Source organism: Mizuhopecten yessoensis, unplaced genomic scaffold (assembly GCF_002113885.1).
Source record: "Mizuhopecten yessoensis strain PY_sf001 unplaced genomic scaffold, ASM211388v2 scaffold10703, whole genome shotgun sequence".
NCBI classification, from domain to species: domain Eukaryota; kingdom Metazoa; phylum Mollusca; class Bivalvia; order Pectinida; family Pectinidae; genus Mizuhopecten; species Mizuhopecten yessoensis.
Window position 1 is genome coordinate 707,938 of NW_018408679.1, and position 13,604 is coordinate 721,541.

At 36.7% G+C, this 13,604-nt stretch overlaps 1 protein-coding gene across 1 annotated transcript; it reads right to left on the reverse strand.

Moving 5' to 3' along the window:
• Nucleotides 1-5,194: 5,194 nt before the first annotated feature.
• LOC110461889 (probable RNA polymerase II nuclear localization protein SLC7A6OS) lies at nt 5,195-13,335 on the reverse strand. Its single transcript, XM_021515613.1, has 5 exons — nt 13,173-13,335; nt 11,927-12,310; nt 10,291-10,624; nt 7,748-7,825; nt 5,195-6,173 (listed from the first exon to the last, which is right to left on the reverse strand). Exons 1-5 carry the CDS (start codon nt 13,314-13,316, stop codon nt 6,001-6,003), a joined length of 1,113 nt encoding a protein of 370 aa, XP_021371288.1. The 5' UTR covers nt 13,317-13,335; the 3' UTR covers nt 5,195-6,000.
• Nucleotides 13,336-13,604: the final 269 nt, after the last annotated feature.

Below are 13,604 nucleotides of genomic sequence, written 5' to 3' on the forward strand. Positions count from 1 at the left end.
GTAGCCTTTCACCCCAGCATGTTACTGGCTAAATATCATCACCCTAAGCCTCTCGATTATTCCAAAGAAGTTGCTTAAAGATTTTAACATATTTGACCCCTGTGACCTTGAAAATTGATGAAGGTCATTTATTTGAACAAACTTGGTAGCCCTTCATCCCAGCATACTCTGGCCAAATATCATCACCCTCAGGCCTTTTGGTTACCGAGAAGAAGTTGTTTAAATCAAAAAGTTGACGTCGGCCGGACGCCGGACGCCGCACCATGCCATAAGCTCACTTTGCCCTTCGGGCCGGGTGAGCTAAAAACTGAAGGAAGGCAATTGCAAGTCAGTTTTTTGAAAGGCAATTATAAGATAATATGAAATACGGTACATATATTCCTTTAGCTTAAGTTGGTCCAGTACAGTATGTTTTCTCCTTTCACCCCATTCCAGGAATAGTTACTGAATAGAACATCACAAATGTTGTTTCTTCTTAATTTTCATACATTAAATTACAATAGTACATCAGACGATTTTAAGTATGTCAGATTGGCTTGGGATGGGTGCATATCGTTACCCCAGGCAGTATTCTTGTTTTTATCATGTCTCTAATTATTACTGAAAATTATGCACTTATTCAACAGTTGAAGGTCACATAGACCTAAATACAATGCCCTGCACATTTACAGTGGATGATGCCGGTGTACTTGGGTCAAGAAATATCTAATGGTTTAAAATTTAACACAATTTCACAGATGGCCACAGTACATTGCACACCAATTGTATACTTTGTTGCACATATTTGAACTTTGACCTAAGCTAAGGTCAGTGACCTCAGCAAAATACATTGAGAACTTTCTGTTGGTGATGTAGGTGTACTCAATATCTCATCAATATCTTTTGGAAGGGATTAAAAAAAGTATACTGAAAAATTTGAAGCAGTTATTTGACCTTTGACCTAGAGGTGAAATTTATAGTGGCAATACAAATACACTGTGACCCTTCTGTGGGTGATAAAGGCAAACTAAGTTTTATATAGATATTTTTAATGGTTTAAAGTAGTGATGGGCATGGTCATGGTTTCAGTGACTAAGTAGTTATGGGCTGATGATCAATTATAATCGAACATTTATCGGTTTGCCACTTCTGATTCCGAATATAAATTCCATAATTGATATAATCTGTTCAAAGTATTTAAATGTCTTCATGTTAAGTTTTCTTTGAAAGTCATATATATTCTATGATTTGTACTACATCATTGATAACAAGAGGCCCATGGGCCTTAACGGTCACCTGACATCCGATTCAAATTAGGACCGTCATCCAGGGGCCAATTCATACTTTTCGTCGGTCCGAGTGACCTTGCTGCATCGTCCATTAATTTTTCCTTGTGAACACAATAACTTCAGTAAATATGAACCGATTGTGATGAAACTTTGTATGCAGCTTTGTATCAATAAGATCTTGGATGAGTTTGAATACCGGACCAATTTGACCATAACTTACATAGTTATTCCCCTTGGTAATTCTATTAATGTTGGACCCTGTGAACACAATAACTGAAATAAATGGGTGTGACTCCAATTTTGATCCAAGGGGTCTGTTTTGAACAAACTTAGTAACTGTAGGTTTTCTGTTCTTGGTTAAAAGAAACAAGTAAAAGCGTAAATCAATGATTTAATAGCACCTTGTTAGTAGCAAAATTGCGTCACTAATGAAAAAAGTGGTGTACCACATGAATTTACATCTATTCTTGTGTAATGTCAATCAACATCACAGGGACAATTAATAATACAAGAGGCCCAATGGGCCTGCATCGCTCACCTGGTAGGCCAAATATCATCACCCTGGGCATTTTGGTCGTTCAAAAGAAGTTATTTAAAGGTTTTTTTTAAGACAATTGACCCCTGTGACCTCGAATATGAGAGAAGGTCATTCATTTGAACACACTTGGTAGCCCTTCACCCTAGCATGCTACTGACCAAATATCATCACCCTAGGCCTCTCGGTTAATCATAAGAAGTTGTTTAAAGGTTTCATACATATTTGACCCCTATGACCTTGAATATGGGTGAAGGTCCTTCATTTGAACAAACTCGGTAGCCCTTCACCCTAGCATGCTACTGACCAAATATCATCACCCTGGGCATTTTGGTTGTTCAGAAGAAGTTGTTTAAATATTTTAACATATTTGACCCCTATGACCTTGAATATGGGTGAAGGTCCTTCATTTGAACAAACTCGGTAGCCCTTCACCCTAGCATGCTACTGACCAAATATCATCTCCCTGGGCAGTTTGGTTATTGAGAAGAAGTTTTTTAAAGTTTTTAACATATTTGGCCCCTGTGACCTTGAATAAGGGTGAAGGTCATTTATTTGAACAAACTTTGTAACCCTTCATCTCAGCTAGCTACTGACTCAATATCATCACCCTGGGCATTTTGGTCGTTCAAAAGAAGTTATTTAAAGGTTTTTTTTAAGACAATTGACCCCTGTGACCTCGAATATGAGAGAAGGTCATTCATTTGAACACACTTGGTAGCCCTTCATCCCAGCATGCTACAGGCCCAATATCAGTACACTGGGCCTTTTGGTTATTGAGAAGAAGTTTTTTAAAGTTTTTAACATATTTGGCCCCTGTGACCTTGAAAATAGATGAAGGTCATTTATTTGAACAAACTTGGAAGCCCTTCATCCCAGCATGCTACAGGCCCAATATCAGTACACTGGGCCTTTTGGTTATTGAGAAGAAGTTTTTTAAAGTTTTTAACATATTTGGCCCCTGTGACCTTGAAAATGGATGAAGGTCATTCATTTGAACAAACTTTGTAACCCTTCATCTCAGCTAGCTACTGACTCAATATCATCACCCTGGGCATTTTGGTTATTCGGAAGAAGTTGTTGAAAGTTTTTAACATATTTGACCCCTGTGACCTTGTATATGGGTGAAGGTCATTCATTTGAACAAACTTTGTAGCCCTTCATCCCAGCATGCTACAGGCCCAATATCAGTACACTGGGCCTTTTGGTTATTGAGAAGAAGTTTTTTAAAGTTTTTAACATATTTGGCCCCTGTGACCTTGAATATGTGAGAAGGTCATTCATTTGAACAAACTTGGTTGCCCTTCATCCCAGTTTGCTTCTGGCCACATATCATCACCCTAGGCCTTTCGGTTATTAAGAAGAAGTCTTTTAAAGTAAAATATTGACGCCGGACGACGGCCGGACGACGGACAGACGGACGGGCGACGGACGGACGACGGACGGACGACGGGCGCCGCACCACGGCATAAGCTCACTTGGCACTTCGTGCCAGGTGAGCTAATAATGACAAAGGGCGATAACTCTGCAGGTTACCATCAAATAATTACCGGACAAAGTTTCATTGAATTCCGTCAACATTTATTCAAGTTATCGTGTTTACAAGGTCCAATAATAATATTATTAACAAGAGGCCCAAGGGCCTTAGCGGTCACCTGAGTTATATCATAGGTACTGGTAGCTCTATTTTATTGTTAAGATGTGACTAAGTTTGAGTAATTTTCAACTGAAAAATTAGGGTTGGGGTAGGAATCCCAATTTTACAATTTAAAACCATCTTCCTCCTCCAAGGATGATTCTGACCAAGTAAAAATAATTTCCAACAGAAAATTGTCAAAATATACCCAAAAGTGTTGTTTCTCTATATAAACTATAGTAAACTTTACCCCCTCCCCAAGGGAGAACGGATAGCTCGGGGGTCCTGAAATTTACAATTTAAATAAAGCCCCTGATGATCTTTCCATCCATGCAGAGAAAATGACTGTAATACCTCTGAGTCTGGAGAAGAAGATTTTTGAAATATTGGTTAATTTTCCCTTTTGGGCCCCGCCCTGGCCCCTAGGGTTGGGGTAGGAATCCCAATTTTACAATTTGGTATCCTCATCTACCAAGGATGATTCTGACCAAGTTTGAAAAAATTCCATCCACTGGTTCTTGAGAAGAAGTTGATTATGTAAAAGTTTACGCACGACGCACGACGGACGACGACGACCGGAAAGTGATTGGAATCGGTCACTTGAACAAAGCTCAGGTGACCTAAAAAGGGCAATAACTCTCTAAGTTATTGTCAAATAATTCCCAGTTTCAAACTCATCCGAGATCTTATTGATATAAGGCTATATACAGAGTTTCATCAAACTTGGTTGATATTTAATCAATTAATCGTGAACACAAGGTCCAATACAAAAAAGTGTAATAATATTATTACAAAGGGCAATAATTCTGTAAGTTACTGTCGAATAATTCCTATTTTCGAACTTATCCGAGATCTTATTGACATATGGCTGCATACAAAGTTTCATCAAACTTGATTAACATTTACTCAAGTTATTATGTTCACAAGGTCCAATAATAATATTATTACAAAGGGCAATAACACTGTAAGTTACTGTCGAATAATTCCCATTTTCGAACTCGTCTGAGATATTATTGATATATGGCTGCATACAAAGTTTCATCAAACTCGGTTAACATTTACTCAAGTTCTCGTGTTCACAAGGTCCAATAATTATGTAATTACAAAGGGCAATAACTCTGTGAGTTACCATCGAATAATTCCCATTTTCAAACTCGTCCGAGATCTTATTGACATATGGCTGCATACAAAGTTTCATCAAAGGCGGTTAACATTTACTGAAGTTATCGTGTTCACAAGGTCCAATAATAATATTACAAAGGGCAATAACTCTGTAAGTTACTGTCCAATAATTACCATTTTCGAACTCATCCGAGATCTTATTGACATATGGCTGCATACAAAGTTTCATCAAACTCGGTTAACATTTACTGAAGTTATCGTGTTCACAAGGAAATGTTAACGCACGATGCACGATGACGGACAAAAGGCTATCACAATTCGTTACCATGACCTATGGTCAGGTAACCTTAAAATGCATAAAAGTTGCTTCATATCCATTCATTATAAAAGAATGAAACCTTCTGTACATGTACAACTCTGTCTATTGATGTTACAGTAGTGTTCTCACTTTATTTGGGTATTCAGTCCCATAAAATTATAAACCAATTATATATGCAATCGATCATCGATCGGTTTACAAATTCCGATTACAAACTGATTATCGATTATAATTTTAAACTGATTGCCCATCGCTAGTTTAAAGTGTAGAGCTCCAACAAAATGTTAGTGAATAATCAAAAGAAGACCAGTACGAATATTATGTTCATTTTTTATTCTTGGGGGAGACATTCCACTTTATCGGAGGCGACATTCTAAAATACATTTTATATAACAAGATTATCAACATTAAAACAGGTTTTGTCTGCTTTAAAAGAAAGATGCCGGTACACAAAATCCACAAACATATATATAAATATCATATACTAATTTAAAAACTTGATTAGTCCTTAGTTGAATACATCACAACAGCTCTATACAATATGTGTGTAAATAGTAAGTGGTAATAGTGGCATGTTTGATATTCAACAAAAACAACAATCCTACTCACAATCTTAAGACTCGGAACTTAAGAGCGTCCATTGATGTGTGATATTGCAGTACAAACAACAGGGCTCTATTGTACATTCAGAATCTTCGGACCTTTATGAAAAAATGTCAATCCTTTAGACTATTTAAAAAGGTCAATCAGAGCTATAAAACTAGAAATATGTCGATAAACATTTATGAACAGACAAATCTCATTTAGCTAATCGGTTCAACTCTCCTCAAGTATTTCTCACTGGAGAGGAGTGTGAGCTGCATACTTTGGACAAGAATGTTAAGAGTATTTAGATGGTCTTCAGGTAAACTTGACCCGAGTCCAAAAAGTGTATGCTAAACAGTTCTTCCCATTGAAGGTACGTAGATTGCATTGTCTTGTATGAGGTATGGCGTGGCCATGTACTCGACAAGTCATTTCATCTGGCTACACAATGGGACTATTCCGCTGACAACATCCACTATATCCCGTCCATATTGACAGGTTTTGATCTACAGTCGATGCCCAATAATGCAATCTCTCAGTCATTTTCATCATTATCATCATCTGGAGGACTGTGGCCTTCTCCATCCTCCATTTCTCTACACACTTTGCGGTAGTAACTTTGGTAACTGTTGCTGGTTGAGACGGGGTTCAGAGGCTCACCAGAGTAGGCAGAATCTTCTTCTCCACTTGACAGCTCATCTGCATCCTCTGCAGACAGGAAAAATAGATCAAAACCTCAACATCCACTACATTTAGATAAATCTTCAAACCTCCAAAAACTAGAACACTGACAGGTCAGTAAGGGCCTCGTCTTGTGGCAATATATCCCCCATAATCATCAAGAAGCAATCTGCCCATATAGCTGAGCTTGACGTTTGACATTTGGACTTCAAAAAGAATCGCAAGGAAGCAAAACATACATTTTACATGTACTATGATGTGAGTCTTGTTTCCTTCCACCTCAATATTTGCTGGGCTAAAAGAAATGTAAATACCGGTGCAATACTCATTTGTTAGCTTTGATTTGTTTTATTTCAGAGATCCACTATGTCTTTGACCTTTGGACCCAAATGACCTTGACCATTAACCCAATGACCTTGAACTTTGGTCAGTTGACTTATTCTTTAATTCCGACCAACTTTGCTTCATAATATCATAACAAAATGTTCATCAGTGAAAAATACAAAACTTGACCTTTACACTTTGGAACCCGTAAACTGGACCTAAGGTCAGTTGACTCTGTGTTAAGTTCTGAACAAGTTTGCTACATAATTACATAAAATGACCTTGACCTATAAAATGACCTTGACCTTAAGTCAGTTGACTCCTTTTTAAATTCGGACCAACTTTGCTTCATAATGTCATAACAAAATGTTCATCAGTGAAAAGATACAAAATTTGACCTTGACCTTTGAATATAATGACCTTAACATTTGACCTCAACTTTTTACCTCAGTGTGTCTCTTTGTTTAATTCTGAACAACTTTGCTTCATGTCATAAAATGCTCATTAGTGAAAAGCTACAAAATTTGACCTTGACCCCTAACCCGATGACCTTGACCTTTGATCAGTTGACTCCTTGTTTAATTCTGAGCAACATTGCTTCAAAGTGTCATACCAAAATGTTCACCAGTGAAAAGATGCAAAATTTGACCTTGACCATTAAACCTAATGACCTTGACTTTTTACCTCAATGTGTATTTTTATGAACTGAACATCTTGACCAAGTCTCATGTAAATCGTGGACGGACAGACAGACAGACAGACAGAGTGATTACTACAGGGCTCCCGTATCTCCGATACGGGGCCCTAATAAACAGAGCTTATTTGCTGTTTTTGTTAAGTCTATAGCTTACACATGAAGCATCTAGTAGATAAGTTTCAAGGCAGTCTTATTATTAAAGCATTACAAATGGTAGGTTGACATCAGCTTGAGACAAAGTGATTTACCTGAACAGACTCATTTATTTCATCAAACTATTAGTCACATACTGTTGCCCTAGGCCTGATGGTTTACATACATGTAAAAGATGTTTGAAGAGTTCAACAATTGATTTATAACCTTGGAAGGCATTTTTAACAGATTTTATTGTTATTTTTCTTTAAAAATCTTCAATATAAATGTGCACAGATAAGGATTGACCTTGCAATTTGACTGAGTCTGACCTTTGATGTAAGGACCAAAGATAGGAGATAAATGTAGGTGTCTACCCTTTACCATACACTTTAGTTTGGACTATAACTACATGCAGTTTCCTAAAGATATGTATGTTTATAATTACCTATGTTACAGCGAGTATGCATCCACTCGGCCAATCCTGCATCGCCAGCGTCACCAAAGGCTTGTCTCTCGACCACATCTGTCAACAAATTAAAAGACATGCTGACTTATTACAATGTACAAAATGCATATCATACAGTTTAAAGGGACATCACGTGAAGAGCCATATTTTTTTAATGAATGTATGTATTGTATGCACTTCCACTTATACTACGCCGCTATTCCCATATTCATAGTCCGTTCCAAATGTCCAGTTTGACCACTTGAATTGTTCGGGAAAGCCCTGCTAAAAAAAGCGCTGATAACGTCACCTGACTAGGCAGTAAACACAAGTGGTCTGAGCGAGATGAAACAGTTTCCAGAGGGGCCCCCAGAGAGGGGCCGTTGGGCAACTGCAACTTCTTACCGCGCTATGAAACCAAGTACATGTAATATGATTTCTAAGTTCGTATTCAAACTTATTGAACAGTAATCATTCATCATCAGAAGTTAATTGCACGCTTGCCAATATTCAGAATTGAAATTTATTTAACTTTAAACATATGTGTTGCCAATAAAATTGAACAAGGGATGGGGCACAAGTTTTTACAATTTATCACAGCCTTCTCCCGTCATACATTTACAATTAAATGTCAACTATGATAATAGGCATAAACATTAAGTAGAATTTATAAATATATATTGAATTTAGTACCGGAATGTGACCGGTACAGATGGTACGGGGCTAAACCCCTTCCCTACACCAAGGGACAAACCTTTCTGATTTTTTTTTATATATATTGCCGGGGCAGAGGAGGCAGGGTATTCATATTAGTACTAATTTAAATCTTGTATGTAAAAACAAAAATAATCGTTTAATTCAGCAATATAATTAAACCATACCATTTTATTGAACCCGGTAATATCATAAATTATGTAAATCCAAGGACTTAGATAACACGTATCTCGGTGACCCAGAAAATACGCCGTGGGCCATCACAACAGTTATCCCTACAAGGGCCTCATGGCAAAATCAAACTAACCAGTCACTTATCCCTTCCTTTCGCATAAACCACTGTATAATTATAGAAACACAAAGTAAACTCTCTCCAATACATGCCCATTAACATATTAAACTAAGTTCATCTGTGTTCAAACTCAGACTAAGATACTAGCGAACTTATAGTTTTAGATATTTATTCATAACATAAACAGCGCTATCATTTCTGTCGATTCCATTTCAGCTTAACCGGCTATCCGGAAGAATACATGCACCGTACTAACTGCTACGGCAGTTATTTTCTCCTTTGAATACTGCCCACATGCAATAATGATTCCGTAACGTACTCCTTGCGCTATCTTTTGACCATTTGGCAATTTTTCGTTTCATAGCTGACACGGTACAACACTTTTCTTTTGCTTACTTCACACAGCCAGTCATTTTGTTTACAAAGAAATGGTGTGCTATTCACATGCGCTAGTAGAGGGAAATCCCTGAACAAAACGTTGGTCAGACAGGCAGAAATACCGATGATTTTCTTAGATTTAATCATTTTTATGAATCTATTTCAGCCAAATCCAATCGTTATAGTCTCACTTGATATGTTTATGTAGTATTTGAAAAAAAGACAAAAAATAAAGTTACTTTACCGTGATGCCCCTTTAATTGTATTACTGTGTAATCTCATTAGTTAGATATGTTTTTAGACTTTTATATATTTCAAAATAATCAAAAAAACATTAAGAAACTAGAACTGTCGTGAAAGGAATTAAGAGACAGTTTTCATGTCTCTGTCTCTTTAAATATTAACATCCGACATTGTGATATCAGTATGCTGCTGCTACTGGTATATATATCCAGATATAGCTGCTGTTAACTTTGTGCGTGTACATTTTTACAGGATCAGTAATTAAGTTAAGAAGAAATTACAGAAATCACAAGTTTACAAAATACACAAGGAAACACTCTTGCTGGAACCGTGATCATCAGTTCAACTGATAAAGCTACATGTTAGGGCTGCAACGACACATTAACAAGACGATAAGATACGTATCACGATACTTTGGTCACGATACAATATGTATCATATGATACATATATAGTAACGTTGGAAGCAAAGAGAAAAGGGATGTTGCAAATTTTTGATGGCAATATTACAACACGAAATAGACTTGGTACAAAATGAGCATGACAATAGCGTAGGTGTATTGTAATACAAAAAATAAGATTGTGTATCATACTGAATTCAAAATATTGTGATATATCATTGCAGCCCTATAGTACATGTACATGCATGTTACACTTTATATATATTTCATTCCATTTGTCTATAAGTGTCCTTAATGAAGTGTCTTAAATTAATATTGTTGATGGGTCATTAAACAATATAATTATGTTCTAACAAAACTGAATACATAATAATAGAATAAGTAATCATCAATCTTTTAATTGTACATTGTACAATGTTATATCACCCTCAGCTTTAATTGTTGAATTCAGAATATCATAAAAAGAAAATTACTACTGTCAAAAACAAAACCAAAATTTCTGCTCTTGAAACTTACCACCACTATAGAAATAGTCTGAGTCCAGCTGGTTGTCCACAATGTGGGGATCTTCATCTGGATAGTCATTCCTCCAATTGTCCTCATCATTGCTGTCATCTTCATCTTCATAAACCTCTTCATCCTCCCGATGTGGCATGTAATCATGAACAAAATCACTCCCAAAAGCCTCGATTGTCAATGCATTTTCCAGGAGTTTGAAGCTGAAGTCTCTATTGTTTGTAAAGTAAAGGTCATACACATAATCCTCGTCCTGTGATGCTGTGGACTGGGGAACCCTTTCCTGTACTAGGGGGACAGCATTACAGGTGATACCGCTGCTGCTTTGAGATTGCTGAGGATAAAAAAAAATAATATATATAATCACTTACGATAATCGGTTTGTAACCAGAAGTAGTAAAGCGATCGATGATCAATTGCATAATTGGTATATAATTTTATGGGACTGAATACCCAAATAAAGTGAGAGCACATATACGTACTACGTTACATTACCATACAGAGTTGTTCACTATACAGTACATTTTGTTCTTTTATAATGAATGGATATGAAGCAACTTTTATGCATTTAAATCAATGATATAGTTCAAATCATAGAATATATACGACTTCAAAAGCATATTTTACATGGAAGACATTTAGATACTTTGATTTCAATGGTAAACCGAATATATCGATTATGGAATTTGCAATCGTTAATCGGAATCGGAAAGGGCAAACCGATCGATTTTCGATCATAATCAATTATCAGCCCATCACTACTTACAGTCACTAAAACCATGACATAAATCAGTTTTAGTGTTGTGTATTGCAAGGGTAGGTGGATGTAGCAGTATAATACATATCACAATTAACAATGACCTGGGTTGTAATATAGCTAATTATCACAGCTGAGACATGAAGTGGAAACAAGAGGCAATGCACAGTACGTATACCCTCCCAGGGATTGCGGGATTTCTAGACACAGTTTTCATTTTACAATCCAAATGTGTATTCTGATTCATTCCTCTGTCTGTCATATCAAACATGATTGAAATTTACTTGATTGAAGATCAGGGTAATCTTTTTTCATGCCTAATATCATATGGCATGTGAGCATGTATTGTGAAATGTATTATATACTATTCTTGATAAACCTCCATCCCAGCTAGCTATATGTACTGGGTTCATACCATTATCCTAGCCCTTTAACAATATTAACTTGAGTAGAGGTAATGAAAGATTTGCAACATATCTGACACATTTGACCTTGACTGAAGGTCAAGGTCATTCATTAACATATCTCGATTCCAGTGATAATTTTAAATTTCATACTGGTTAACTAATATGACCCTGGGCTTTTTAGAACTTTTTCAAATGATAATTTATGGAACCCTTGTGACCCTGATTAGGTCAAGGTCACATATATATTTGAAAAACTCTGTGTTCCATCCCAGTAAAAATATATCTGGCCAAATATCACAGCTCTCGATCTTCTGGCACTATAATATATATATATATAGATCTAATGAATTATATAGACTAGGCTAAGGCCACCAACATAATTAAATAAATATATCACAAGCCGATTTCAAGCAAATTCTTTATAAGTTATTACCTCATTCACACAAATCTTGTCAAAAACTTTAGTACTGACCTGTACGACAGACTCGTAAGTTGGCGGCGTCCTTGACCCACCTGCAGCCTCAACATCATATAAACGAAATACACTACTGCTAGCCTGGTTTTCACTGGCACTGCTTCCAGCTTTGTTCACCACTACAGAGCTACCTGCAGCCCCTTCTTCACTTGTAGTAGGTTCCTGATTTTCTTTGTTCTCAATGTCTGTTTCATCTTGTGGAAGATCTAAATTGTCTAGAGCTATGGCCCTGAAACTAGAGGTGACCTTGAACCTAGCTGCCTTCACCTGCTGTCTGTGGTTTTGTCGAGTTTTGTCCGATACATCCACATGGTGCTGTTTATACTCCTTCTGAAGCTTGTCTTTTCTGATAGCATCACGAATATGTTTGGATACATCATCCTGGGAACAAAAACAGTTACCAAATAGTTAAAACTGGGTTTTTCAATCAAAAAATTGCACTTCGAATCTACTTTCACTATCCTATATAAAAAAATCAAAATTTTGTACTTCACTTACGTTATTGAAAATCGCCATATCTATTGGTTATTACAAACAACTTTTGATTGAACAGTTTTCGGTTTTGAAAGTATTTCACGACCTTTGAAGCCTTAGAAAAGTCGGGACATCTAAAATCACGAAAATGTCAAAACACGAAAAAACGTTCAACCAAAAGTTGTTTATAATAACCATATAAATAGCGATTTTTAATAAAGATAGTGAAGTACAAAATTTTGATTTTTTATATAGGATAGTGAAAGTAGATTCGAAGTGCATTCAACCATAACATTCAAAGATGTTACCCAAATGCAGGATTATTACCCATATGCGCCGTTGTGCCCAACCTGATTATTGCTATATATCATTTAATGTTTTCCCATGTGCATGTCTTCCTTGATTTTTTTGGGTCATTTGACTAATTAGATTCGTATATGGCCTCTGCAAATAGCTTTCAAAGTCCTGAAATTCTTTAATATAAATCTGTATTTATATTAGAGCGAGACAACCATGAGCGAGCTGGATTTATGGCGAAATGACCCGTGGCCGTACTAGTTCTAACGGGATTCAGGATGAAACGACCAAAAACATTACTAGTCCTGATAATTTGGCTAGTGTATTTCTACAGACTTAAAATATGCGATCGATCGACTTTCATCGCATAGGTAAGCAAACTGCATGGCGCTTACAAGTGAATCTCACCATGGCATGTTCTGTTGTGCAATATCTTAACTACAACAGACCCTTAATTGCATTTTTTAATTACCCGTGACTTGGCAGTTCCGGCAAACTTTAAACTACTCTGTAAATTGGAATCTTCCGTGTCATTTTTCCTTCTTTTACAAGAAACGACGATGTTTTCAACTGGTTCATCAGCACGCCGTCGTTTTACGCGGACTATCGTAGCCATCTTCTTTTTAATTCGGCACTTCTCTGGGGGTGCGTCTAATTACCCAATACTACCCAATACTACCCAATACCACCCAATACTACCCAATACTACCCCATACGATCCAGTTATGAACCAAATACTTCTTTGTTACTGTGAAATATCACCTTTGTAGACGTTATTTACTTCCATCTGCCATATTTTATCGGGAAATATGCGATTTGGTGCCGAAAACTTCACCGAATTGCCGTGACTATGACCCAATACTACCCAATACCACCCAATACTACCCAATACTACCCCATACGA

What these genes read in the sequence shown, in the direction of transcription:
- LOC110461889 (XM_021515613.1), bottom strand. Translation starts at nt 13,316, where the DNA reads ATGGCTACGATAGTCCGCGTAAAACGACGGCGTGCTGATGAACCAGTT. An exon ending in CCGGAACTGCCAAGTCACGG is followed by an intron (nt 12,311 to 13,172) that starts GTAATTAAAAAA and finishes TTTTGTTCCCAG; the next exon opens with GATGATGTATCCAAACATAT. An exon ending in CTTACGAGTCTGTCGTACAG is followed by an intron (nt 10,625 to 11,926) that starts GTCAGTACTAAA and finishes TTTTATCCTCAG; the next exon opens with CAATCTCAAAGCAGCAGCGG.